Genomic DNA, 25870 nt, shown 5'->3' on the forward strand with positions numbered 1-25870 from the left:
CAGAAGAAACTGTATATTATATATATACAAATACCTATAATATTTATAGATATGTTATATTTTTGATATTTTTATATATGCATTTATTTATTTATTTATTTATTTAATGGACATTTTGCAAATGTCAGACTGCAATGCCCAACACTGAAGTGACCAGAGTTAAGATTAGCTATGCATCCTGGGTGACATCCCACTAGTATCCACCTTGTGACTGTGACTTCTTTGGTTGTCTGCTTTGTGTTTTTGTTGAATCTTCATCATTTGACTTATGGAAGGCTCATTTATAAATCTGGCATCTGTAGTTATGGTAAACTCTAGTTTTCGGACTCTTTCATTTGTATCTACAAAATTGTTTGCCTTTCKTATTTGCTTCAGAGGGCATGCTAAAATGGATAGAGCTCCCCAGAGCTAACAAACAGCCTTGAGGAATTTCAGTGGATACAATTCTGCAGAATCCCAGAGGACTCTTTCCTGGATCAGGCCTGCTTAAGGGTAATTAATACAGAATACAGAAGCAACAGATACAGAGATACATGAGACAGAAAAATATGATCTGAGAAAGTCAATATCTGGAAAAAGTGAAAAGGATGGCAGGCCCTGTTCTCCAGTATTGCCCAGCTCTAGGCAATCTAGTCTTGGAAAGCCACTGAGATTTCTTGGGATTACATCTAAGCTATTGGATCTACTGTACCATAAACCAGGCGCTATAGAAAACTGCCGTGCAAAGACCAATTTTGTGAGGCCCTGGACATATCACAGGCAGTCCCATGCACCACTAGCTGGCACTGTTGTTTAAGGAGCACGTGGCGCTGTAGCGTGCAACCCAACATGACTTGGCAACTCATGCTTCTTGACTTTATCAAGCTGTTGAGGTGTTATTTACGATTCCTAACCTAAATTTCCACCACTCTAAATGGGAAACTGGGAAACTGAGTCACTTTGCTTTCAAAAATTCTTTTCTACTTCTTGTGGCAGCAGTCTATAAATGCACTGTAGAAAATGCAGCTAAAACTTCAACTTAGGACCTATGAATATGCTGGTTTATGGTCTGTCCAAAGGCGACCTTCATGTAGAGGCACTATTTGGGGCTCTCTGGAACAGATGACTCCAGGCTCTCTAAAGCAAAATGTATGGGCCAACAATCTCTACAGCCACCTGAAAAGGGGCATAAGCAGAGGAACAAGCAATTGAGGGAAGGTGTTATTTGCTGCTTCAGCATCTTTTGCTTTAACTTTCTGCATGAGCAAGGCAGTGCCACGTGGACCTGCTCTTGGACAGCATCCTCCTGAAACCCARCAGTAAATCTTGCCAGAATTTGGCAGCAAGCCTGAGTTTGCTTCACCTTCCTCATTCTCTCTGCCTGCCCTATGCAGAATTACTTTTCCTCTGCCTACACCTGGAGTGTGTCTATGCCATATACACTGTTCAGTGCAGATAACTCATTAAAAGTCTATGGCAATTATGTGCATGAGGCTGACTCCAGTTCCCTGGGGTCTTCTGCCTCACTCTTCCCTTTCCTTTTTGGAATTTGACCCACCAGCTCCTTTCCACCAAGGTATTTTGATAGCTGCTTCAGACATCCTGGGTGCAGAATCTATGAAATGGATGCACACAGATGATAGACAAAGTAGAAGGCAGAGGGCTGGGAATATGAAGTCCTCCAGAATGAGCAATCTTCAGAATGAGCAAATGAGCAAACGTGGTATTTTGTAGGTGTTTTTTTAGTTTTAAGAAAAAATATAGGACCCTCCTTCAAACCTTGACTCTAGTTTGTGACTTGGCAGATTTAACTGTCTCTCACTGTAACATAGGGCTGGGCATGGATACAACAAAATGAGTGGAGCTTCAGAAATTAGCTGCAAAGTGGTGGAGAGTTGGGTCCAGGCATAAGATTAGCAGACATCAGAAAGCCAACAGGAAGGCTTTGGGGTCCGGACTGCCTTGCAGAGATTTTGCATAGAGGGTCATCACAACTGTTAAGATTCCTGTTATGGTGAAATTATGACCAATATGAACATGACTGCACAGAAGAGTGCTCCCCAATAAGCCTTTTGGGGTACCTTTTCATCTTCTCTTTCAGCATATCATCCTAGCAAACTAATTAACCATACAAACATGTTAAAAGTGCTGACTAAGCAACAAGAAGAAAAAGAGCAAAAACAATTCTCCTGCTGTAGGAACTGGATTTTATATTTGTTCTTCAGCTGCACCTTCTCCTGCCCTGGTGTAACACAAAGGAAATCTCCACAGCTGATCTCAGACTTCACAAACTGAGGGATTAGGCACTACAGATACTGACAGGCCCCTTTGCTTACAGCCTTGCAAACACTACCTCTATAATCTCCTCTTTGAGATAAAGTCCATCAATCTTCTTCTTACACCAAACCATTCCCCTCTGCCCCCTCATGCAGAACTGGAAGAGAAACATTCATCAGAAATGATGCAAAAATCTTTCCTTTCCTTCCCGATTTGCCTACTGTTTTAACTTGCTGTTGTCTGACCTCCCATCAAAGTCAGGTTCACACATATCCATTTTCAATGCTGAGCTGACTAGTTTTCAATAACAATTTCTCCTTTGTTTTATAACAGAAATCAATAAAACTGCCTGTCTCTCACATTGGCTGAGCTTCCAGCAACGTCATTTGCTCTTCATTGTTGCTACTGCTTTATTTTGCTTTCTTTTACCTTTTTTTTTTTTTTTTTCGCAAGGCACAGATCAATTTAACAAGATGAAAACAACTTAGACTTTCACTCAAGGTAAAATCTGCACTTTATAACCCAGGATGTAATTTACAATCCTGTCATTAAGCTCGGTTAATCCTATTATTATGAAGATAAATAATTACCCATAGCGAAGAAAGGGATTCCCAACAGAGTAGAATTATATTTTCCATCAGTAATGAAAAATATCCCTGCCGCAGTGACACTGGAAATACAGATAGTGAGTACTCCCAAGAGTCCCAGGAAAGGTTTGCTACGGAGGCAGTCCTTCATGGAGCTCGAGAGGGTAGCAGTCAGGAGAATCAGCATCAGGCTCACCAAAATCTTGCCCCTGGCCAAGAGACTGGTCTTGTGGAAGTCCTTCCAGAGGCTAAAGGACGCTAGGGAGTAGAGCTGCAGATCTTGGTGATCCAGCTGCATCTTGTGCATCAGTTTACAGAATTCACTCTCCCATTTCTCCCCAATGAGGTCCTGGGTGACAGAGCCATACGTTTGGAGGTAGTAAGTGATTTGGATGGCTCTGGCTGATTTGACTCTCTGGTCCTTGCTGTTTGGCACTTCCATGACCCCTCCGAGCTGGTGGCCAATAAAACTGCTCCTTCCATCCTGGGAGGGAAAGTAAAAAGATGAGCATGTGGTTATCCCGTACAAGTGATACTGTTTGACTCTGCTTTTCTTTCCCATATATGCAGAGAGTGTGAGTCAAAGGCCACTGCAGTCAATAGGAGTCTTGTCATTCACTTCAGTGGGCTTTGGATCGCATCCATGTTCCCTGTGTTTCTTACTCATTACAGACTCATCTGCAATTCCATGCTGCAGTTCAGGGACTGCCCAAATGCTCACTGCAGACCCACATGTTCAGAGACTGAAATGTTGCATGCAAGCTCCTCACCCATGGGAGAGGTTCACTTTTCCACATTTTAGCTGTGATAGACAACAACAAAACTCCAATTACAGACGAATAAAACATCTGAGAAGAAGATCAATTTGTGGAACGTTTGTGATTTCTTGGCACTTTGCACTGCTTTTTAAAAAGCGTGGATTTTACAGAAAATAACGTACCCATTCCAACCTCAGTACGCAGATGTGTACATCCAGAGAATTTAATACAGATACTCTGGCTCCAGAAGAATACATTTAAAAATAGACTTTGTGAACTGTTTATTTAAATTTTTAAGAATTTACTCTCCTCCTCAATTTAGCTCAGATTTTTCTGTATATTTGAAGAATATAAACCTTACTGTGGTCTCACTTGTTTCATTATGTGCTAGGACAGAGTGGTAAACGCCATGAAAATCAGTAGAGGATACATTTGATGCTTTCAGGATCTGCATCAGTGTCTTTACAGGACCTGACTGATTTTTATAGAAACATCTGGTCCTTTTTATATGCTTTCTTTCTTGTTTTGTAAAAGGTTTTTTTGTTGTTGTTTTTTTTTTTTAAGTAACTGGTTATTCTAGTGCTCTAGAATAACTGCAGTCTGCCCTATCAAACTTCCTTATCAGGCTCCAAACCCAAATGTATTAGATTGAATAAAAATTCCCTAGCATAAGTAATTTTTTCATCAAGAACCTCTAAAACTGAGATTAAATGTCTTCTTTAAACCAATTAAAAGACTTGCACTTTTTTTTTTCTGTAAGTTGGATTGAAAGTTTTCAGATTTCTTTCCTTTTGTATTTGAAACAAATCATAACATTCTCAATATATTTAATATATAAACCACCTTGCAGGCATGAGTCACACGAGATATTACTCTTTGTCTAGAGGTATTTTGGAATGAGGTGACTGACAGCTCGAATTTGGGAGACACTCTGTCCTGCACAAACACATGGCAACACTCATCTGCAAAAGGCTAGAAACATTTGGAGGAGACACTCTTAACTTCTTTCATGCCCAACATTAACTATTTCTGGAAACACTTCTGTGGCATGCAGGTCACCACCTGAAATTCCCAGGTCTATAGGTCTGTGCTACACAAAAGGTCAGATTACTATATTCATATTAATTACTGTTCTTAGGAAAAATAATCGAAGCCAGGTACCAGACTGTATGAAACATAGATAACTTCTGGGTTGCCCACTCTTTGAGTAAATAAATATCAGAAATAGAGACAGTGCTGAAGATATTTGATATACTCACCTTGTCTTTTCTCTGGTATGTAAAGGAAATGATCCTCCTTTACAACAGAGAGATTTCTAACTATGCTTTCATGGTAATAACTCGCACTGTTTTCAGCATTAGCATGACTCAGTCCAGGAAATGTGATGAAGCGATTTTCAGAAGTTCATTTTTTCCCTATTCCCAGTCATTATTTCCCATGGAAATAATGGCTTCTGGTGAGGTGTCCTGGCACAAGCTGACATAAAAGGTGATTTGCAGTCTGATGCCAGCTGCCCAGATCACCTGAAGCCTCATTAAAAATGTCATATAGGCAGAGACAGCTTGCAGATTGGGGCAGCTGGTGCTGTTTGGAGTCCAAAAATCCTTATCTCTAGCACATCATGCAAGAATTCTACTTTGAACTCATTATTTCTAGGTTTCTTAAGGAGGGTGACACCTAACACACACTCACAAGAAGTCCATTTCAAAGCTTCATCAATTAATGCCTGAGCAATGCAGCCCCAGTTTGCATCAGAGGCAACTTCACAATTAAAAATTGCCTTTGGCTTCGCTATTTTAGGGAGCAATGTCATGTTTCTCCACTATATATGCAGTGTTGACATTCAAATGCTTTTAGCCACTGCAGGACACTTTAGCAGCACAGCTCCCATCTGAGATAACGAACTACAATTTAGACTCCACTGATTCACTCTGCAGCACTGCAAGGTTACTGCAAACGTGGTGATGGCCATCTGCCTTCGTCTGCAAACAGTGCTCCAAACGACAGCTACATTTCAAGGGAAGCAAMAGAACAGTCACAAACAAATCATATTCTGCTGTATCTTCCACGAAACAGAAGATAACAGCTATTTGTTACTCTGATGTATAGTAGGGCACCCCACTCATATGTCAACAAAATAGAGAGCATTCAGGCGGAATCAAGAAAATCATAGAGGCTGAGTTGCTCTGAGGGCCTTTTATCCATCCCTTTCCTTCGAAAAGAAGATTATTTCCTATATATACAAGGACTTTTGCCGTTTCTGCTTTCAAAGGATGCAAACAACAACCTGGCACTGAGACATCCAGGAAAATGAGGACATTTTCTAATGCAACTTATATGTTGTCTTTACCTAGATGTTCCATGAGGCACTGAGGTCCTGTTCTGATTACAGGAAAGAAATTACATTTATCCTACACTACAGATGGGGCCTGCAGGGTGGGGAAATGAAGATCCAGTACAGTCAGCTTAACTTTCAGCATTTTAGAAGGACTTCTGAGTTAGGAGCCCCACTACTTCTCCATGGCTGACAGTGATGGGCAAGYTAGGGCAAATTGGTTGTCCATCACTGTCAACCTAGGGGAAATATTTGGCCAAAACATCTGCTCAGCTGTCCTCTGGGACTCTTGATAAAAGAAGGAGACATGAATAGCTGGGATCCCAGGATAGGTTTAAGGAAAAAATGAAGCCACCTGTAAAGTCAAGACCTGGAAACAAGATACAAAGCAAAACTTTCATTCTGGCCATAGAAAAAAGCCCTTTTTCATGGTCATCTGGCTCCTCATTCCTGCTGTACATGATATTGCATGATAACAGATCCCTTACACGTTTTTTTCTGAATAAATTCCTGTTTCCTGATCTTATTCACAGGAAAGCAAACCCCCCAAATAATCTAATAATAACACTTAGGGGATGTACATTTTACATCCTTGTATCTTCAGGAGATCTACAACAGAAGATAATGTTCATCTTTCCCAAGGTCACCAGTATGTCTGGAGCCTGAACTTTGATTCCCAGACTGCATTTCTTGTGTATTTCTTTCTCTTCTTCATCTCTCTCTCTTTCATTCCTTTTTGTCTGTCTATTTAACACTTCACTGTATCTGTTCTCCCAGAGCACTAGAAGACTCCATCATCCATTCTGATGTCACCTAATTTGATCCTAATCTAAGCATCTTTCCAAATGATATGAAGTATAAATGACTTGATGGGACATGTGATATCTGATCTTAAATGGGTACCAAGCGAGAACCTTTGCTTTGATGGTGAGGSATTAAAGTGTTTTAAATGTAGACTCCTCAAGTGTTTTAAATGCAGACTCCTCTTTTTTTTTTTTTTTYTTTTTTTCCTTTTCTAGACATCCAAAGCTGAATCCATTCAGATTCTGAAATCAAGGTGGAGGAGAGCTAAGAACTTTCAGATAAGTGAGATATGACGGAAACCAAAAGCACTGTCCTCTTTTTCCTCCAGAATTTCTGCAGATTTTTGCTATCTGCATTTATGCAGCCCTTGCCTTGCACGTGTTTGAAAATCAGGGCTCTTTGTACACTTGGAGAAAAATCACTCATGTTGAGAGGATGAATGCAGAGACCCCCTGAACCATCATCTGCAGTATTTCGTGCTAGGAATCTTTCTGCAAAGGACACTTGAATATCCAAAGTATCCTTAACATCCTAAACGGCTATAAAAATTTGGCTGCACCAGAGCTGAGCATAGGATCTCCTGGGGTAATCAAAAACAGCTGCTACTACTGAGCTAAATAGCTTTGACTTGTGTGGATATAGATCCTCTGTAAATACAGCCTGGGGAGCATTAGTGATACTTTCTTATCATTAAATTATCCCAGGACCTTTTCTGTTTGCCTAGTGATTACAGAATGGCCACTGAAATCAYGACTGAACACACTACTCAGTCCTGCATGGTGCCTGTTCAGCCGCAACCGTCCTCTGCTCTGGTGTGGTCTCTGCATGCCGTGGCAGTGATCCCTGTCCTTCCTGCTCCGACTGACACCAACTTCCTCCGCTTCCCTTTCACAGGCACGCTGGAGAACTTTATAYGTGCACTTCATGCAGTGGAAGTTCTACAACTGGTTGACATCTATTTTAGGTCCCTGATACCTGACATCCAGATGACTCTTATCCCAAATATATTTTCAGGATCATTGATAACAAGTTTATTTTCTATTTTTTTTTTAACTTCTACCTGTTATCAACTGAGTGATCGCTGATTTAAGGATCTYCTGGGCTGAACTGAGGATCTCCTGATTAAGTTAAATTATAGAAAAGTTTTTTTTAAAAAAGCACGTAAAGCTGGTTAAACTCTGCTTTATCTTAATAGCTTAAAAATATCCTATAGCGGGCAACCAGGGATGTCTGTTGAAATACATTGTGTGTTAAGCATTCTAATGAGATCAGTGCTGTTGTTTCTCCCCATAATAAGGACATTCCTGCTCTACTAAATGCAACTCAGAGCTAATATCACATTAAATCCAGGGAGATTAAGATTAAAACTGAGCTGCTTTAATTGACCTAAAGTTATCAAGGTTAAAAAAGAAAAAAAAATCCCCTTTCTTTGCTACATCATTTAAGGACTGAAATATTGAGTTGTTGCATTCTTTCTTCAGCATCTTGGTAAAGCTTTGGAGGAAGATTTTCCTTTTTTTTTTCCCCATCTGAAGTCATGTCTCTGTCCCTAGTACAACTAGCCCTGGACATCTCATATCGGTTAATCCATATTAAGTAGCCACCAATGGTCAACAATTCCTGAAGCATCCATTTTAAATGGTTGTGAGCAACACTGATTTATGTCCATGTAACATTTTCCCTGCCCTCAGAGGTAGGTGCTCTTATACACCTACCACACTGCTTTCTGTGTTGATCTGCACCTATTCTGTATGGCTCTGTTATGGGTRGAGTTCAGAAAAAGTGAGAAAAAAGGCCCACTCTAGGTAAATCTCCTKTGATGGGAAACAGAGATGCAGCAATGGCCATGTGGTCCAGTCCACTCAGCAACTGGTCATCAGAAGCTATCGAGGAAATAATCCTCTATACCTCTACTACAGCAGCACAATCATGTGCAATTCATTTATCTCCAGATATTAGTCAACAGTGAGATTCACTTAACCAACTTGCTCTCACAGTAACTGAAAAGAGACAGACACATCTAGAGGGCGATCCATCCTATCCTAAAGTAACTGTTGAAAACGGACTTTTCCTCTATCCTTCCCTCTTTCCCTCTGCTTTAGAGATACAAGAGTGCTCAGAATGGATCCATAATTTTCACCAGGCTAAATTAGGAGAGATCAACCTGCCCTCAATAACAAGACGCAAACTGAAAACCAGCTAACGTGTGTGGTAATCCCCAGTTCATGCTGTCCTTGTGACAGGTGTATCTTGAAGGTGAATAAAGACAAAGATCTTGAGCCTGCTCCCTGGGAAAATAGAGATGAGTAGTGTGACTTTTAAATTACATACCCAGAACAACTAAAGGCAAAGAAAACTCTCTGGCATGTCCTTCTAATGAGTTTGGGTTTGGGTTTCTTTTTCTTGCAGCATTGAGTTTCCAGTTTTCTGTTAGATAATTTGGAAAGAAGTGAGAAGCATATTTCAAGAGATTTATATACTCTAGGATTAATAACAGAGAACGATAGAAATGTTCCTAACATAGATCCATTCCTTCAAAGTATGTCAAATYATGAAGGTATTCCTAAGGGTGCAATAGCAAAATGTGATTGCTATTAAAGGACTGTTCTCTGTAGAGAAGTTTTAATATGCTTGGTGCTCTACACGCTGTATTCTTGACCAGACCATCCTGCTTTGCTTCGTCATATTTTCACTTTGGGTTTTTAAGCTGTCCAGAGAAGCCTCTGTCCAGAGAAGACTTTTGAGTGGGGAAGAACATCTTCCTGTCCCCTTGCATATCACTTTTGGAGTGAAAATCCAGTATATGCCTCCTGGCTCCAGGACTTGTTTATGACACACTATGGCCTCCCTGCTCGATTGTATTTGACTTGTACATTCTTTCTGTATCTCCCACACTCTTTGACCTTCATTGCTCAAGCTCTTCATTGCTCGAAGGACTCCGCTCTCAAGGTCAAATGCCTCTTTAGTCCATCTCAGATTGGGCCCRGGTTTTCTGGGAGAAGAGGAATGGATTTACTGCCTGGTTCAGTCCCTAGCAGACATTTTTTTCTATGGCTGTCCTAAACTGTACCCATGCATCCAGAGACACAATGGTGTCCTTGAAGAAGCTGAGCAATGTTTGTGCGGGCTGTGGTTACACATGTACTCTCTGCAGGGAAGGGTATTGGAAATGGGAACTTACAGGTGGTGCAATCGGGACTCCTAGCATTGCGAGAGAATTCCAGGGAACAGCGCTCATGCACCTATCCACCTTTTCTCTTCTTGCGCCCTCARCTGGGAGCAGGATCCCAACCATGGCAGTGAAATCCTTCTGTTGATGATAGCTCACACAGTGGCAGGAGAAAGAGTGACTGCCTCCTGGCCTCGAGCAGCGCATCCAAGGGTGAAGGACAAAGCAGATTTCAGGTGCCAAGCAGATGAGGGGCCCAATTGTGTGCAAGCCAGGAGAGGAGGAGTCCTCTGTTTGGTGACACCAAGCCACCTTCTACAGGAGGTCTGTGTCAGCAGCACCTCTTAAACCTTTTTGTTTGGCCAGTCTAAGTCTTTCTGACCTTGGGTTCTGTCTCATCCATGACCACAAGCCCTGAAGGCAGTCGCCTTGGGCTTAGCCTTCTGCTTTTGATAGCTTTCCTATGTGCGTGTCACGTCCCTGCTATCAATCACAGAGCAAAAAGTCTCATTGCTTCCCATTGCTGTCCTAAATCCTCTAGGATGAAGGACGGTGGCAAAAATAATCACCACAAGCCAGCACAGCGATCTCCATGTCCGTTCACAAATGGACGAATGTCCGAGGCATTCTTATGGACAAATAAAGCAGATGAGGAGCATGCTCTGAGCAGTGATTTACATGGCAAGGAAATGGCCAACRCCAAGGAAGTGGGGGATGACAGCGGTAGTAAGAGCGGTGTTAAAAGGAGTCTGGAGATGGTAAGACAGAGGGAGTCAGCAAGGGAGCAAATACGGGCTGTGGTGTGATGAAAGCAGCAAGACATCCCTGCAGGGTGATGAAAGCAGCAAGACATCTGTGTGGGAAGCGGAGCACCAGGGAAGGGGACGCACAAGAGACATGTGCAGGTGGGAGCAGGCGGCTCTGCCGCCCCCCTGCACCAAGCGGAGCGGTCGCTCCATGCCGTGCTCAGCACAGCCCTGCGAGCTCCGAGCGCGCTGCACTGCAGTCTCCTTYGCTCGCTGCCTTCCCATCCCCCTCCGGCTGCACTCCTTCCCACCTCCCACGCCAAGCCAGGTTTTGGCATCCTCAGAYGATCCACAAGTTTTGGCATCCTCAAGTGACCCATGGCAGAGCATGAACTGTTCAAACTTTGCAGCCAGGAACTTTGCTTTGTGCTGCAAGTAGTGCATGTGTTGTTTCTGTCCACTGACACTTATCTGTTCCTTGGCTCATATTCCTGCACCTCTGCACCCTTGCAGGACCCATCCAAGCAGCATGGGAGAGTCCAAACCCCATCCCAGTTCTAGACAGCTCCCCAGTGGCCTGAAATAAGTTGATATGCAAAGGGAGTGGGTTGAGGGAAGGGGTGGCACCAATAACCTAGGCACAGTTCCAGTTTTGGGAAGATGCAGGGACTCAGTTTAGAGGTCAGGGGCTTCCCTTTGCCATGCAGAGGAGCTGCAGCCTCATCACTGGCATGTGCATCTGTGACCCTGCACTATTTGCAGCCTCTGGAGAGCAGCCAGTGATTTGCAGTTTTGCACTGAAGCAAATGGAGCAGAGTAGCTGCAGGGATTCCAGCAGCAACCGTTGTCCTTACCCTGCCAGAGAAACACTTCTCCCTTTCTGCTTCTTTCCCACCAGCTGCTGAAGTGTGGGGATTTCCCCAAGAACCGCCTTGCTATCACTGCACCTTCGTGCTTTTACGCATTGCCAAGCAGGGAAGCATTCATATTTTTATAATACATTCACCTCCTGCTGTGCAGAAAAGTGCTGCATGGCATTAGGAGGGGAAGGGCAAACTCCTGCATTGCAGGACACCGATATCCTGCTCTGCAGATGGGAGTACCTAGTACCTTCTTTCAGGTGCTCAGCTAGGAGGAATTCTGCTAACAGGTACCAATTAAGAAAAGTTGAGCTGCAACTGAGAGCAGAATTGCTGCTCCTCCCAAGGGACTTTGTTTGTGCCAAGGAGAAACGGAAGGATGAATCACTACAGAAGGAGTACTTACGGCCCAAGGATGACGTGCAAAATGCCAATATTTGGCTATATATGCATTAAAAWATTCACATTTGCATATCTATGCTGACATGTTTATAACGAACACCTTTACTAACTTCCATACACTGTAGGCATCTAGATCGTTAATGTTTTAAAGACTACGGAGTGTTCTGTATTAACTCTGATTTTATTCAGAGCTCACACTCAGTGCTAAAAGGTTCAATGGAATGAGGGAAAAAAAAAAAGAAAAGATCATAAGAACATAAGAAATTGTTTGTAGCACATAAGAACACAAAAAAATACTTGGAGCAGGCCGATGATCCCTCTACCCCAATTTTCTGTCTCAACCTATGTCTAAAGCATGGCACCTCCACTGGGGTTCTCATGGGTTTTGTGGATTTTTTTGACTTTTGAAAAAGAAAGAGTGAAATGAGCTGCTACAGAGGGGAAGAAAGGTTGTGACTGCCCAAATTTGAGTGAAGAAATTTTCCTTCTCACCTGCAGGTACATGAATGGAATAAATAAAAGCTCCATTCTTGCCTTCTTTCCATAATGAAAAAAAAAAATAAAGCACAAAACCGTTTGTAAAAATTCACCATTTGGTGAAACTAAAGGCTGTCTAAGGGACAAGTATGCGAGCCATTATTTGTTCCTAAAAGGAGATCCTAAACAGGGATCACACCCTCTTACTGGCAGGTCCATAGACCTTCTCTATTTGTGTGTGCCCCTCTGTGTTTCTCTTCTAATCATTTTCCCTACACTGTGTGAACTCTGATGTACACAAGAAACAGGAAGAAAAGCAGAAACAAAAGAAAATGAGCCTGCCTGGTTTTATTACTCCCACTGGCAAAAAATGTTAAAAATTAAAAAAACAGACAGCAAAAAGTAAGGAATAAAGCTAAAGTTTTGATAATGACACAGGAAATGTTTTCTTTTGTCTCATTTAAAAATTATGTTTTATCTAGGTAAACCTCTGTAATTTTTTCTCATCTTTGCTCTTCCTGATTTCTCTGGGGACCGTCAGCCAAAGCACTGAGACGCTGTGATGATGTTTTATCAAAGGTAAAAAGAGGGAACACTGAGAATCAGAGAGAGAGAAGACTTCAGGGCCAGTGTGGTTTTGAGGTTAACTTCCAGCCAAGCATCGCGCAGCATTTTGCAGGCTCACCCCAGCACTGGCTTTGAATGCTGRTTGCTGCTGCATCTATTACCCCAAGTCCTACTTAGGATCTGTCACTTTTAGGGTACTCAACAAACATATAGCACGGCACAAAGCAGCAAACATTAAGGACACTCAACACTTCTAGCTAAAATTTCCTCCTTTTTAAGGCATAATTAATCAGTCTTCTCGGATTTTTGTTTTGTTATGTTTTTTAATCTTGAACTTGGCTTTGTGACAAAGTTTTTCCACCCCAGAGCATTCCCCCTCTCTTACAGCACACACTGTTTTTTAATGAGTTTGGCCATTAGTTGTCCAGAGAGAGCCAAGAGAGCCAAAAAGATGTCTAGTTTCAAATGTTTTTTTTTCTTTTTTTTTTCTTTTTTTCTTTTTTTTTTTTTTTTCTCAACACTGCATCAGAGTCTGGAAAGGAGGAGTTGACCTGCATTTATCTCCTAAAATGTAACTTATGTTGTGATTCTGGATCTGCATATGAGGTAGCTCACTCCCACCCAAGGTACTTTTGAATTCAGCAAGTTCAAAGAGATTTGAATGAATATCAGCAAGCTGTTTTATTTTTACAAAACCTGCCCCAAGATGACTTGGTAAAGCACACCCCTTTTTATAACATCCTTATTGATACTAGGCCATAGAGCTGAGTGTGATGTCACGTGTGCTTCCCTATTATGTTAAATTTAATTATTTGCCTGATTTGAAAAAAAAAAAAATAAAGCTCATGTCATTAACTCCTCTCTGGGTGCACTATAGAGAGGTGGGAAGTTGACTGACATGATGAGGGTCAGCAATTCCTCATTCTTTCAGCCCTAATCCTCAGGAGAGAGTATCTTTGTTGTGGAGTCTGAGCTGACATGATCTACAACAACAACTAGGTCTTGAACAACAACACACAACAACATGAAAAACAACACAAAACAACGTGAAAATTTTGCATTATCTCAAACCTTCATCGAAAGGAGCTACTAGCTATTGTTGCTGATCACCCTTCRTGTACTGTGAGCAATTTGTCTTGATGTTTGTTTTTGCACTGCAGATTGCTGAGAGGACCCATGTTAGACATAGCAGATGCTGAGGGCCTGGCTGAGATTGATCACCACCATGATCTGGCATGGTCTGGGGCTCTGCTGCACAAGATGCTGTGCAAACACCCAACTGGAGGAGGTGCCCATGCTCTGCAGATCTTCCCTTCTCATGCCAGAATCCCYTTAATCACTAAATTTCACAGAAAAAGTTACTGATGCTGCCAAGAGAGGAGTCCTCTCTCATTCCTGAGCATCAGGTTGTGCAACATGCAGTGAATTGGCCTGGAGAACCAATCTGGGMGAACACAAATTCAGCGGGAAGGAAGATAAGAAGTGTCTCCTCCACGATGCCAGCTGGCTCGGGGAATCTTCATTTCCTGTCCTCACACCCAGTAGTCTGAGGGTGGTGATGTCTGTTTTGTAATTCCTGCACTGTTTCATCCTCAAAGTGGCTACATTTTATAGCTGAGTATYGGTCCTCTAGCACAAGTTGCTATTAACTTCAAGCAGAGTTTCTGAACAGGATACTTCCCTTCTAGCAGAACTAGATTTTAAACATGGAAAGCCAGGATTTATACTCTGGGGCCCTGAAGCACCCTCCTTAATTAAGTCTTCTGTATTAGAAATGCTACAACTGYTTGGTCCCCCTTTAGACAGAGTAGAAAAATGGGCACCTCCAGAGGCCAGTTTTCATCTTATATGGGTTGAATGCCACACTTAGGGTGCTTAGTCCTCCTAAAGCCTGGGATGACTCAAACCCTAATTAAAATACCTTGATTAGAAGCTTATTTCAGGTTATATATATTCCTRCATTTATGTTAATGTAGTGCTATTGTTAAGAATGAGTTCAAGATATCAAGAAGGATGAATATTTAGTTACCACATATAAACTTTTGAAGAAAAGATGTATACCTTTTGTATATAGCAGTAATAATAGAAAAGCCTTTTGAATTTATCTGGGACAATTCCCTGCAAGGCTTCAAAACATTTTTTTTTTTCAAATAGACATTTTAAAGTTAGTTTCATGCAATATATGTCAAAAAAGAAGGCTTTTCAAAGTTTCAAAGTGCAAAGTGATTTTGCAGTTTATATTAGCATCATCTATTTGGAAAGTTTTTGGTGTTGGCAAAACAGGAAGAATTGGCTTATTAATATCTATATAGATACATAGATATATAGATAAATATAACTGCAATTGGTGGAACTTTTTGGTGAAGTAGTCACCTTTGGATGTCAAAGAAATAAATATTTAGAGAAAATTCAGATGAAATAAGCCAAAGAGTAATCAGATAGTAAAATATTGCCAGAGAGGATCTCAGAATTCATCTGCATAATCTCAGTCTCTCCACTGCAATAAACTGTCAATATCTGGCAATCTATTTTGCAGGCAGTTGGCATTTAATTCTAGTTCCTCATGTGGAAGCTAATTCCATATTCAGATGAATATATTTTACATCTTTTGCAACTGTCTCATAGTAATTTCCAAAAGAGTCTTCTAAAGGTCTTACAGAGATTTGGTGAGAGACAGCCCTGCAATGGGATAGGAAGGCAGAGCAAAACGGGAATTTCCCCRTGAAATAACACTGAGAAGAGCTCAYTCAACTTGGGTCAAATATAGACTGTTCCCTAGCTCATTCAGAGGCATTTTACCCAGCATAAACCTGCTATAAAGATCATCAAGTTTAGCATATTCCTCTACTTTAGGAAATTTGGTGGATTTTTTCTTTCCCCTCAGTGATATGAAATGAATGTAGGGTAGGATTCATCTCACCCGATTTTACCTGGCTGAAAGTTAAATGCACAAGTTAAGCACTTCATCTGTGATCTGTGATCTGTGATAAAACTCCATCCCTTCCTGCCACAGGTGCTTAGGATGGGGTGGTAGGGGGATGCCTTCTTTCAGGCTTCACCCTTTTCCCCTTTCTGAATTTTTCTCTGGCACAGTCACAATCTCAATAATGAATGAAAAAAATTCATCAGGGGCAGAATGAAGCTCATTTATGACATTAGGGGTATGAGAATGTTTGAATATAAAGTCCTGGAGAACAGTGCTCTACAGTCCATCCAGTGAACAAAACCTGAAAAATTGCCATGAAGACACAACATGACAGAACATCTTCAAGGCTGGCCTGTCTAAAATCCTGCTAATCAACAGCAGCAGACATTTCATTCCAGAAAAATAACAAAAAGACAAAGGCGACACAAATTTATCAGGGCTTTTCTGATTATTTGATTAGGTTAGTTATATATATATATATTTGATTATGTCACTTAAAGTCACCAAAAATCTGTCTGAACCCCAGATGTGGAATGATCTTTTCCTACAAAAGGTGGACTCCAAAAAGTGGAAGGACGAACAGCATCACACCAGTGATGTGTTCATGCTTGCAAAACAGCATCAGTCAGAAATATCAGGGATCAGGTGCCCTATCCGTAGGGGATGCAAAGACCAAATCCATCTGTCACCTTAGTGGCATCATCTAAACATAGTATCTTGAATTCAGTGTCTGTAAAACGCATTTAACGGGAATCTGCTTCTAAAGGAGGTAYGGGGAGGGCCTTAGATTGTGCTGTGGGTAGCAGAAGCTAAAGAAACTCTTCAGAAAATTATTTTATTTTCTGCTCAGGCTTCTAACCGTTCCAGTTCTCACTGTGTAAATTCTCTGACTCAGCTGGTGCTGACAACTCCTCCCCATTTAATATTATCTGTGAATTTCATTCCTGTGCAATTCAATTCCACTTCCCAATAATTAAYAGAGATGTTAGATGAGACCAGACCTAACACAAATTCTCCAGATACCCTGCAAGATACCTCCTATAAACTTGTTAGATTCTCATTTATCATGATTCTTTGCTTATAGCCTTCCAGCCAGTTTCCAATCAGCCCACATGACTGATTTTCCATCCAAGACAATCTGGATAATTTTTTTTCCATTAGGATTTCCTCATAATCCTACTGTGGCCAAGGAAGGGGCCAGACTGACCTTATAAAACTTTTTGATTTCTGACTTCTTGATCTTATGATTAAGAGGTGTATGATTGCTTTCTTTTGACTAGGTTTCTCCAGCTGTGTCATAGCATGCCTGCCTTTACAGGGAAAAAGACAACATGAGGGAGAGGAGCATCCAAGGCACGGCAGAATGTGAATATTTGGATAGTTAGTCCTGCATCAAAATCACCATTCCAGTCCCTACAGTGTCACTTCACAAAACAGCCTACGGAATGTCCTTTCAGTACAATATTTTGTCCTCGAAATAGGAAAGACCCAATTGAAAATGGGTTCTTGAGTCCTTAAATTTCTTTCTGGATGTTCTTTATCTTGGTCACATTTTATGTAGCTGCTCTAAAGTAAGGAAAAACATATTCTATTCTGTCCTTTTACTATTCCTGTCATTTTTACTCCTTCAAAGAATGGTAATATTTTCCACAAAAAAAAAAAAAAAAAAAAAATCAGAATCATTCCTAAAGGAATATTTTTCAGATTTGTTAAGTAGTGACAAATAACCTGTTTTAGCTTTCACTTTGAGGTGTCTATATGAAAATACCACTGAACATATGCAAGTACAGTTGGTATTTATATAACATATTTTCTCTGCAAGGATGTCATATTTCTTCCTGCATTTCCAAAATATTATACTTGAAGTAAGAAGATATCAAAAGCTGTAACGATATAAAACTTGATCTTTTAAGTGAAAAAAAATATTTTGAATTAAATTCTCTTCAAAAATAAAATATCAAGTAATACTTCAGGAGAATGGGGAACTCTTAAGCACATCAGACTGGTGATTTTTATTTTGAGGGATGGAGATAAAACCTAATACTTTGCTTCTCTTGAAACTCAAGGAAATAATACATTGGAAAGACATCTGTGAATATTCAAAATGCTTTTTTTGCTGGTGTCCCAGCATTCTATGTAATTTGAAATGATTGACCTGTTGTGCATCAGCTGGTTGACCAGTGGTTTTTATGCAGCAAATAGAAAATAGGTTCTACATAGGAAAATTAGTACTAGTTAAGAAAGAAGCACTTCTGGTGGAGCTTTCATATCACACTGCAGCAATCTGATTGAAGAGAAGCAGCTTTGCCATATGGATCTCCAAGTATATACGGCATAGTCTTTTCTGGAGAATATTTTGTACTCATCTGTGAATCAAATCTCACTTCATGGCATGTGAGTCAAAAATACAAGTCAAATCAAATACTTTATGAAGAAAAGCACAGATGAATATTCTGTGCTCAGCACTGAATTTGAGAATTTATTTAGTTAATGGGCCAAAGCTAAACATGAAAAAAAAGCTTTGGAAAAACAGGAATTTATACTTAATTCTCAGACGTCTTCAAAGAAGAAATCATGTTGCATAATGAAGTACTGCTAACAAAATTTTTCTTTGTGATGGAGTGCAGTATTTGACAAACTAAATCTGCTCAGAAATCTAAATGCAAGGATCGCTTAGTCTGTCATTCCAGAGCAGAGATGTCTCTTACTCTACACCAGGACAGCATACAGCAAATACACCTCTCAATATTGGTTACAAGGCCTGAGTAGTGGATGGAAAATCTGCTTCTTAAAGGATATAAAGATTTCCAATATTGTGTTCATCTTAAATCAGAATATTGTGTTCATCTTAAATCAGAATGAACATCCTTTCCTCAAATTCTGAAATTTAACACAGGGAAAAGTTCCAAGACTTATTTAATTTCAGAGCAAATGAAAATATTTTATTTTAAAATAACTTTTTAAATTTTTTTTACTTTGTATTTTAACTTTGTATTTTAATCTGCAGTACAATATTTGGAGCTAAATATTTTTGAAGAAGATGCCATTTCAACACAAAAAAACAAATACAAAAAAAAGAATATTTTTGTGGGCATATCAAAATGAAATATTATTAGCACCTGCTGTTCTCATTTCTCCCTCCAAGACTAAATTAAGGGCAAGACAGGAGGTTTTACAGGAGGTTTTACAGGAGGTTTTAATTTCAGGAATACTGTACCTTCGGAAAGAAAATGATCTAGCTGAAACTTCAGTGGCCACTTCTGAGTGTAAGTGCACTTTATGTTCACATCCATGCCAAAATACAGCCCCTGTGTGTGGTAAATATAGCACTTCCCCAGGAGTGTGACAACACTCGTCCTACACTGGTGGAAACAACTACACAAGGTGCAAGGAAAGTGAGGCTGTCTCATCCAAGGGCAAATTTTCTGTTTTGCTTAAGCACCTACCTTGTGCATAAGTGTGTGTATATATATATATATAGTATATATTGTACATATATATATATAATATATTTTTATATATAAATATACCTTTTTTTTCTACTATTTTCTTTGCAGTTTTTCTCATATACTGCATATTTGATCACCAGCTAAGATCATCTAATATTTTTTTAGGGATTTCTTCTCCACTCATCTCTACTCTTGTTTTCTCTGCTCCCCTAAACATTTTTATTCTAGCCACGGGTTATTGCACTCCTTATTGTACTAAGGCTTATCTCTTGCTTCTAGAGCACGGTGGGATCTGAGATTAGTGGAGGGCAAGAATAGCAATGCACTGTGAATCCAACCTCCACCAGTCCAGGCATTCAAAGCCCTCCAATAGTCACCATAGCCAGCACAGTAAGAGACTTGGAAGAAATTTTGGAAAGGAATGTGGATTTGTGAGCTTAGGAGGAGGTGCCATGTTACAGCAGAAGCACAGGCTGAGCACCCCAGAGTAAAATAGGCATTTTTAGCACTCTGATCATTATAGAACCAAGAAAATATTTTAACTCTGAATATTTAATAAAGGAGATTTAAAAGAAAAAAAGAAGAATTTTCTGCCCAAAGGGCAGTAGTTACTGTTGGAAGTTAGGGAAGCATTACTGAACTTTCGACTTTCAGCCACTGGTTGTGGATATCTGGTGCAGATTCATAGTGATGAGCAGCTGTTAACTGCTGACGGGACTTTCACTTAAATCTTCCTTTCACCCTCTACCCTAACTATCTTCCGATGGCTTCTTTATTATTATAATTCACACCATGGCAACATCTCCAGCAGGCCTAGCACACAGCATAGGACCCCGTGAGAGTGAGCAAACACCGTCTGAAGGGCAAGGGTGTTTGGTGACAGAAAAAAACGATTTGCCTTCAAACATTTTCTATGCTCAGCTTGCCTGATCCTGCCTTGATCCGAGAGACTAGGATTAAAACTATCAGCTGCCTCCAGCCTTCCTCTCCTGATCCTCTCCCTGCTCCAAAATTACAAATATGGTTTGACTGAGTCTTTTCTGACAGTTGCAGAGCATTTCACAGGATCCTGAGCCACAGACTTGCCTTGGAACGGGTGGCATTGCAGCCAGTGCAGAGCTTCATTGCTTCAGAGGAAGCATCTGGAGGACACTTGCCCAGTAAAAGCAGGTCTTGGGAGCGAATGTAATCTCATACACTGAGCCTGATTTCCATGTGGAGTAATTAGTTTGTTATTACTAACTATTATTACTGTTGGATATTACTCATACGCACGTGTCCAATGGATTCAATATACTCTCTGTCCCGTTTCGGCAGCTGATATCTCAGAGACATCTGAGGAGGTGCTAATTTTAGACTTCTGGGAAAGACTCCTCAAGTGCAGATGGGGCAAGGCTCATTTAAAAGTACAACTATTAACATGAGAACAATTATGAATCTAAATAGTGCTGAATCTGCAATTGTCAGTTTTGATATGCTGAGTGAATGCAAGTAACTTTTCTACATAGCAAGAAAACATTTGATATTCAGCCGATGTGCCTATCACCACTGTGGTAATAGAGATGTCTGTTTTACCATGTGCTGTTTATACTAGTGTTCATAAGCGACTGGTATTTAACTAATTGGAGAAGGTGTTACAAAAAGTAGTCAGCTCAAAAAGGCTCCTTTAAACCAGTAGTTGCCACGTTCATTCTGACCTCAGATGGATAAGAAATTCTGAGTTATTATGTTTTCTCAGGAAAAAATACCAAATAAATATGAAAAGAAGTAGTAAAGGTGAAATATAGGGAAAAAAAATGTTTGTGAGCTTTTGTTTTTCTCCAGGTTAGGACTGTGTTTTAGTGTTTTATTTTACTGAAACGGACAGCAAATTTTGGGAAGTTATTGACAAATCAGGGTTAAAAAATCTTTCCTTCCTCGTATCTGACTGCACACCTGAAGTAATCCCATTGTAATCAATAATTCTGTCTATACTAAGAAATAAAATGCACCACAGTCCATACTCTGGCCCCAAGGGCAAAGGCACAACATACCCACGCAGATGCTTTCTTTTACTCCCAGAACAGAGTCGATGTACTGGGATCGGATCCCTGATGTGCACTAATTCCCAAGCCATGCMGACGTCTTGGAAGGCTGCCCACTGACTACATTTCTGCCAGGGACCACACTTACAGTTAAGCAATTTGATGATTGAGGGTCATTGCTCAGTGTGGACTTCGAGTTCAGGGCACAAGCCAGACGTCAAGTAGAAGAATTTCGCTCTGTTGGCCGGGCTGAGGAGAGCACAGTCAATCTTGCTCCAAGACTTAAGGAAAAGGCTCCATCCAAGAATCCACTCATCTGGCTCTGGTTTCCTGCTTTATCCATCTATCGGTGTGACCTTGGACAAGTCACTGCTCTGGCTGGGCTGCAGACTGCAGCGTAGCATAACAATAACCATAAACAAGCTCGCCTGGGTCCTGCAAGCAAGGGGGGCAGGCATGGCCATACTACTTGGTTTAACTGTCCCCCCAGAGGAATAGGGTAGCCTGCCATGACCCCTCCACTGCCATAGCAGAAATAAACCCTTCCTGGGTATTGGAAACGTCACCACAGTCTGCACTGGGCTGCAGACTTGCTCCTGATGGAGAGAACAGAGCTTCCATATTGACAGAGGGCTTGTGAAGAGACATATCCATGTCTGAAAGCTGCTCCAGTACTACAGCAGGTAATGATTAAATGATCATTACCCTTCATAAGCAGATTTTCTAAGGAAAACCTGAGCAATTGCATTAAATTTTGCAGCCCCCAAAACAGCTGTTTCCCAAGCAGAGCAGACTGTTCGTGCTGCTTGCCCAAAGCTCCTGTGAAAGTTCTGGMAGGAGCTCCCTTGCAGTCAGCCTTCAGCTGACCTACCTGCCTGAGATTATCTAATAAATCTGGGCAGATGGCAAGAAAAGGGACAAAGTGTGAGCAACTCACAGTGTCTGAGGAGGAAAAAAGTAAAAAAAAAAGGACTATTACAACTCCCGGAGGGAGAGGAAGAGGAGTTGGAATGGCTTGAGATGGTTGCTTTGTGTCTCAGATAAGTACAGTTTGACATTCACCCCACATCGGCTGCAGATGAGCATATCTGGGACACCTTCCCAGTTTATAAACTCCCTGTGTTGTTCCTGGAAGAGTTTTATTTAGTCTGAGGCCACTATTAGAAAACAAGACATGGAAAAATCTACGAGTATTAACTAAGCTATATGGCCTTTGAGAATGTGGGTGAACCTGGATGACCCTGCTGTGTCCTTATGGCTGCAGAAAGACACCAAGGGCATGGGCTGACACAAGCTCTGCACCATACTGAGCAAAGTTAGCCGATGTAGCCCTCTCTTTTTGCATTCCCAGTAGGGATCCTGTTGTAGCTGTTTTTTTTTTTTTTTTCTTTCATGATTCAAGCTAAACTAAATTTAAAAAAATCTCATAACTACAGCCAGAGAGATTTCTCCCTTGAAAGTGCAGTCTTACAAGGTGTTTCTGTCCAAATACATCCTGACAGCACTGGGGCAAGCAGCAGAGGTGAAGAGAGGTAGCAAATACACCTGGAAGCCCAGCTCAAATCAGGACCTGGTCACTGCTTGCAGGAGATCAGRCAAACATCTGTTTGCCCCCAGCTTCCTCGCACTGATGCCTTGGTAGACAGGACACTGAAATGATGGAAAAAGGGGCTTGCCAAGCAAATTAATCCATGTGAAGGAGCAAAAGTACTTTGCTTCCAGCATCTGGAGCTCCAGAAGCTGGAGGAGGTGGAACTCAGGACCCTTGGTCACTCAAGGCCAGCCTGGGTCCTGGGTTGACCACAGCACCACAGAMAAGTCCTTAATAAACGGGCAAGAAAAAGTCTTGCCAAAGCTTGTTTCTGAGGTGGCCCATGTTTTTCCATTCCAGCAACACCAAAAACTCTCCCTTTCCATAGAAACTGCTTGTCATCATTAGCWTTTGTGCAGCCACAGATTTTGGCTGCTTTACCTCCCTTTCCTGAGAAGTAGGTAGAAAGCTCCCAGCTCCATCCAACTTTAAAAGCACATACTTAAGGGCATATATTCTTTCCTTTGAAAAATGATACGCAGTGCCATGAGGAATTTAGAAGTGCTAGTCTGATATTCAGCATTCCTTAGAGTTGGACTTCTGTAATTTGGGAAAAAAAGAAAACCTATACATTAATTAATTAATGCATAGGAACTGAATCTGAATTAGGAGAGGTAGAATGACTATTTCTTTATAAACCCAGTTGCTGATAAAGTTTGTCCAGATTAGCTATTGTCTCTATTCAATTAGCTTAATTCTGACTTTAATCAAACCAGAAAGAAGGCATTTTTATTATGTAATAGCAGGGCTGTCTTCACAGTGAACTAAAATACACAGTGTACGTTGAAGCTGTTTAATATGGGATAGCTCCTTGGGGTTTTGAGCACTCAGTACTTTTGGGCAGCAGTGAGGACACTTTTGCAGTTCCACACACACAAAGTCACAATTGCTCCCAAAAAAAMCRCCATATCTAGCACAAGGGGATCAAGTCCCAGGTGTCTCACCCTACCCTTTTCCTGAGCCAAAGAGACCAATAAAATCAATCTATTTCTCACTTTCTGGTTTGGGGGCAGGGAATGACTTTTTTTTTTTCCCCTGGTAATTGATACAAAACAAAAGAAGAGATAACTAGATAGTTTCAGTATCTGGCCAGGACTTTCAACAATGGTGCCTCCCTGCTCCCCAAGGATCTTTTGGACAAAAAGATCCACTAGGATCCTCTCCACTAGGAGCCTCTCTGGCTTAAAAGTAGGATAATATCCTCTTCCCTAGGACCATGCCTAAACTGTGTGCCGTGAGGTTTTGCTAAACTCAKCTAAATAAAATCTTCTTCTGGTGCAATGCTTAGAGGAACCTGGTGGTTTGTGATCATTTATGGAAACTTCTTCCACCAGTCGCCTGCAAACTTTGCATCTAATTTGCTCCCAGCTAGTTAGTCCTGGTCAACCAAACGGGTCCTGATGAGAGGGAGAGGGCAAAGCCAGTGTGGGTTTGCATTCCCAGGATTAATTGTCTTGAACTGTTTGTTCCTACAGTTGGAAAGCTTGAAACTTCTTTCAACCTTTTACCTTGTTTCGCCTTTGCAGGAAGCCTGATGGGATCCATCCCAAAACTCAAGCCCATCCATCAGTGGCAGAACTAATTATTTTCACACCGAGTGAAAAAATTCCACCTCCCTTCCCCTTCTTTGCATGCAGGTGAAGGAAAAGAAAGAAGAATAAGACAGCTGGATACCTGAAAGCATCCTGCTGCTCCTACCGCACTCACAGAGACAAGGAGACCCAGGAGCTCACTGTGCATTTAAGGAAAAACATTTCTGGCCACGCTAAAGACAAATTACCCTACCATAGCAGGGGGGTCAGAATAGGTGCTAGTGAAACCCCAGCTTTCAAGCCTCCCCAGAGCTACAGCCCTCCTGCCCCTTTCCCCGAGATGCATTAACCCTTCAAGGCATTGCAAGGTCTCACAGCCCCGGCACTCATCGTTTCTGCTTCCCCAGGACTGCGAGCGTGCGGTTCCCCCACCCTCCCTCCTCACCCCGAACAACAGCAAGGCACCACTTTCAGCTGCTTCCCGAGGAAAGCTCACATCACACATATCTACATATATATATAGAGAGAGAGATACGATTATATTTCTCTTTGCTGTTTAGGACAAGAAATGAAGTGCTGCCTCTTTAATTGGCAAAAGCATGCAGTAAGAGCATACCTTTAATTTAGTGTTGGGATAGCTCACTTGCACCCTGGCTGTTGTCTTATTGGAGAGGGCAGCCTGCCTCAGATCCTCTAGCACTGAAATAATATCATCCAGCACGCATTTCTTATCCTGATTTCTCAACACACACAGATGGGAAAAAGTATAATTATAGCCTTTGTAGTTCACCTTCATTTCCAGCACAGCTCGGTGGATCTGCAGGATCACATCAGCCTGATGCAAAATATTGCCTCCGGGTTTGGAGAGGAGAATCACCCTGCCATACCTCCCCGGGGTGTGCAAGTCCGAGTATAGCTGGCTTTTGGATTGATCGAGGGAGAAAAGGCTGCTGGCTAAGCTCCTCTCGATCTTGGCCAGGCTGTGGCTGGGGGCTACCAGGCTCTCCAGGTCAGTGTCAGGCTGGAAGCGGTTGAGCAGGCTGAAGCCGAAGATGATGGTCAGGACTGCGGGCACAGTGAGGAAAAACACCGGATGCCTGCTCACGAATAAGCCCAGCTTGTAGAAAAACGACTGGAGCCCTCTGTGTATCACCTGCCGCAGCATCCTCCACCAGATCCAGCCTGCAGATGCTCCTGGCCGTCTTAGAAAGCACATGTGACATGTGTAGCTCCTTACCCCTTCCTGTCAGTTCCCCTTTCGCTCTCCCTCTCTCCCGCTACTACTCCTTTAAAAGACTGCAGCAAGTTGCAGCAAGGCAGCCAAATATTGATCAATGGTGTGTGCGAGTGTGTGTGTGCCGGCGGTGCAAGCGACCCGGGTGAGGGG

The 25870-nt window shown here is 41.6% G+C and overlaps 1 protein-coding gene across 2 annotated transcripts in view; it reads right to left on the minus strand.

The window, feature by feature from the left end:
• The window catches only part of PTCHD4 (patched domain containing 4), a 76815-nt gene extending 50974 nt beyond the window's left edge, over positions 1-25841 (minus strand). The window contains exons 1-2 of one of the 2 annotated variants that reach the window (XM_026044904.1): positions 25274-25841; positions 2847-3327 (exon numbers count right to left, since the gene is read on the minus strand). In XM_026044904.1, coding sequence (XP_025900689.1) covers positions 2847-3327; positions 25274-25699 — 907 coding nt within the window. In that variant the 5' untranslated portion in view covers positions 25700-25841. Of the gene's footprint in view, positions 1-2846; positions 3328-25099 lie in introns of both variants that reach the window. The other variant, XM_026044903.1, reaches the window with a different exon arrangement.
• Between the last annotated feature and the right edge of the window lie 29 nt (positions 25842-25870).

The sequence above is a fragment of the Nothoprocta perdicaria genome, unplaced genomic scaffold (assembly GCF_003342845.1).
Source record: "Nothoprocta perdicaria isolate Ctin4 unplaced genomic scaffold, notPer1 scaffold_39, whole genome shotgun sequence".
Taxonomy (NCBI): domain Eukaryota; kingdom Metazoa; phylum Chordata; class Aves; order Tinamiformes; family Tinamidae; genus Nothoprocta; species Nothoprocta perdicaria.